This window comes from Topomyia yanbarensis, chromosome 2 (genome assembly GCF_030247195.1).
Source record: "Topomyia yanbarensis strain Yona2022 chromosome 2, ASM3024719v1, whole genome shotgun sequence".
NCBI lineage: Eukaryota > Metazoa > Arthropoda > Insecta > Diptera > Culicidae > Topomyia > Topomyia yanbarensis.
This window is the reverse complement of record NC_080671.1, coordinates 122,107,013-122,110,359: the sequence shown is the minus strand read 5'-3', so window position 1 is coordinate 122,110,359 and position 3,347 is coordinate 122,107,013. Positions and strand designations below refer to the sequence as shown.

The 3,347-nt window shown below is 51.0% G+C and overlaps 1 protein-coding gene across 1 annotated transcript; it reads left to right on the top strand.

Moving 5' to 3' along the window:
* Positions 1-1,794: 1,794 nt before the first annotated feature.
* On the top strand, positions 1,795-2,563 carry LOC131679700 (uncharacterized). The gene is made up of 4 exons (XM_058960435.1): positions 1,795-1,916; positions 1,978-2,059; positions 2,135-2,359; positions 2,528-2,563. The coding sequence occupies exons 1-4, from the start codon at positions 1,795-1,797 to the stop codon at positions 2,561-2,563; spliced, it is 465 nt and encodes a 154-aa protein (XP_058816418.1).
* Positions 2,564-3,347: the final 784 nt, after the last annotated feature.

The window sequence follows — 3,347 nt, the reverse complement described above, 5'->3', positions numbered from 1 at the left end:
ACCACCAGGTGTCGTCCTAATTTCTTCCTACTCAAAAACAGGTGGCAAATAAGGGAAACAAATTCCCAGCAAAAAATCTTCGTTCGCACTAATCGAACAGATGGATGTATCTAACCCCCACCCCCCTGGGATCCACCTCTCAGCCATGCGATCCCCGCATATATGAACTCGGGCGATCAAATTGATCGACACACTCTGTTACTACGCGCGGTAAAGGACGAACAAGGAAATGACCAGGCTCTCCCTCACAACCTCTTTACCATTCATTAATCGATAAAAATACTATCGGAGTTCAACCAAATAAATACCATCAGGCGACGAAGGAAGCCAAGGATACCCAATACATCCTGCGAACCACATCCAAGAAAATTTATCTCAAATTGCTCGACATGAAACAACTCATCACCGGTCAGAAAATCGAAGTTATTCCACACGCATACCTCAACAAGGTCCAAGATATAATCCATGACCTGGATACCAAGAACATCGACACCAACACCATCTTGGAAGCCACACGAGAACAAGGCGTAACGGAAGTCAGAAGGATTACTAAGTTGGTAAGTGGCATTCCTACTAATACCCCCTTGCTCGTCCTTTCCTTCCAAGTCTCCAAGTCTACCAGAATTCATTTTTCTCGGTATGATGCGAACCACCGTCCGTCGGTATTACGAGAACCCGATGCAATGCTTCCGATGCGGGCTTTTCGGCCACGGAAGCAAGAAGTGCAACTCGCAAGAAATATGCTGCACCGAAGAGCATCAATCCTCGCGCGAAAACCCCTGCAAAGCACCCAGCAAATGTGTGAACTGCGATGGACAGCACTCAGCCCGAGACCGCAACTGCCCAAAATTCCTCGCCGAAATGGAAATTATAAAAATCAAAACCGGCAACAATATTACTTTCCCTGAGGCCAGGAAACTCACCAAACTAAGATTTTCGGATAGAACACCCTCCTATGCGAACACAATCAGTAGCCGACTGAACACCGCCACAGATGATCGCGACCGCCTAATAGCGCTACTTGGAGCCGAAGTCCAGTCTTTGAAAGCCGAAGTCCAGTCGTCGGAAAACACCGACAAAGATGCCACTATCAAAATCCTCAAGGAACAAGTACCAGAGGAGAAAATTTCTAACAAAGACGTAAAAAACGAAATGGTCGCTATGAGAGCAGCCTTCGAGGACCTGAAAAGGCAATTTTCTGAAATCACACCCCTACCAAAACCAACCAAAAACCAACAACAAAACAAAACAAACAAACAAACCAAAAACCAACAATCAACAATGATTTTAGTAACAACAAAACAATCAGAAACAAACACCTTGGAATGCACCCAAAACGAGACTGAAAGATCTAACCGAAACAGATCAAGGAAAGATCAGGAGCAACGGAGCAAAGCCCGCAGTCCAATACTAAAACCGAACACCCAACAAATAGCTGCACCATCATCTGAGAAAAGATGCCATACAGCATCTCCCACCGAAGAAAAGCAACACCAAAACAAGAAACACTCCCCGCAACAACCATTCCCCGACATCGATATTTCCGACAAAACCATCTTCACTAAAACGCGAAAACAAAGAAAGAATATTGCTACCAACCCTGATGGAACCACTCAAGAAACAACACCAACAACAACACAGCTGAAACACTGGAACCTAACCAACGACCCTCCAGTCCACTACCTGGATGTTCGTGGCAAACCAACGTAACCCGACCTAGGCGTACACCAGGAAGCAACAGAAGACAGGAATTCATATACTCTTCACCTACACCCCGGCGCAAAAACACCAAAAATGAAAGCCGCCCTCCAACTAAAAAAGCCTGCTCTCCTGCACCGGCTCCGACCGCGGATGTACCGGACTGCGTCGATGAACCTTCGGCGGCTGCCGGTGCAGGAGGCCCGGCCTCCTCCCGGGTAAGTCCTGACACAATACCACTCAACCATGAACAGAACAACCGCCCCAAAACCTTCACAGGAACCCCACAATGCAAAAACCAAAACAACAACACAGTCACAGCGGACCCCTTGCCACACCCCCTGTGGTCACGGGAAGGGCAGTACGCCAGTCCACCTGATTACAACAATCACCCCAATGATACATCGAAACCTAATCCACCTCTAATACAATCCAGCGACCCGCGGAATTGTGGGCCAAACAAAAAAAACTGACACCCGCACCCAACCAGCCAGCGGGACAACAACCGCAGCAGCAACCAACACCGAAAGCAGAGACACTTCTCAGCGGCTTTCCGGCACCTGAGCCGGTCCTCCCAGGTTTACCTCAATTCCAACGACACCACACACACCCACCGCCAACGGATCAGCAATCGAGACCAAAATCACTCCGAGGAGCAGAGGTAGGAAACAAGCCCCTTCCCCTGCGTTGACCCCGACCGCGGAAGTACCGGTTCACCCCGACGAACCATCGGCGGCTGCTGATGCAGGGGGCCCGGCTAACCCCCGGGTGAGTAAAAACGTAACTTCCTGCTCCACCCAACATACTCTCGGCCCCGTACTTATTACAGAACATCAACACAACGAACACCCCATCACCCCAATGAGCCACAACTTCCACCCCCGCTCTCCGAGCCCGGTAGCTGGCTGCTCCTGGCACCCCATCACCTTCCATAGGAACACAGCGACAAACACAGAGCCAACCTGCAGCATATCTAACTCCGATAAAACCAGCATAGAAAGAGACGTTAGGGAAAAGGCCTCCTCACCTGCACCGGCCCTGACCGCGGACGTACCGACGATCACCGATGAGCCTACGGCGGCCGCTGATGCAGGGGGCCCGGCTTCCCCCCGGGTAAGTCCAAATACTCCCTACCACCATCGTCCACAGACATACTGCTCCGACCCATTTTCAGCAAATCAACCGAGCAGCTCCTCCAGTGCGAACGACGACAACAACCACAGTGATCCCCGACCCAGCACCCCTACGGGATCCGAGCCAGATTCCGGGGACCCCAGCACCAGCAACCGCAGCTCGCTATGGAACACTAACGGGCTGCGGCAGAACCTCAGAGACCTCCAGAACATCATAGCTCGCCATAACTCTATCGTTCTCGCGATCCAGGAAACCCACATCGCCACCGGTACCGACGTCGCCCGGTGGTTCGGAGGCCAATTCTTCTGGGAACTCCGACCGGTGGTAACATATACCAGACCATCAGACTAGCCATCCGGTCCGACATCCCCGGTGACGACATAATGCTAGACACGCCATTTACATACCACAGGACGTCCCAGATCTAGGCAAGAAACTAGATGAACTCATCCGCCAACTCCCAACACCATATATAATCATAGGCGACTTTAACGCACACCACCCCGCCTGGAGCT

Excerpts from the sequence above, each read along its gene's own strand:
- LOC131679700 (XM_058960435.1), top strand. The coding sequence starts at position 1,795 with ATGAAAGCCGCCCTCCAACTAAAAAAGCCTGCTCTCCTGCACCGGCTC. Across the intron at positions 1,917-1,977 it reads GAGGCCCGGCCTCCTCCCGG|GAACCCCACAATGCAAAAAC; the intron begins GTAAGTCCTGAC and ends AAACCTTCACAG. Across the intron at positions 2,360-2,527 it reads AATCACTCCGAGGAGCAGAG|AACATCAACACAACGAACAC; the intron begins GTAGGAAACAAG and ends TACTTATTACAG.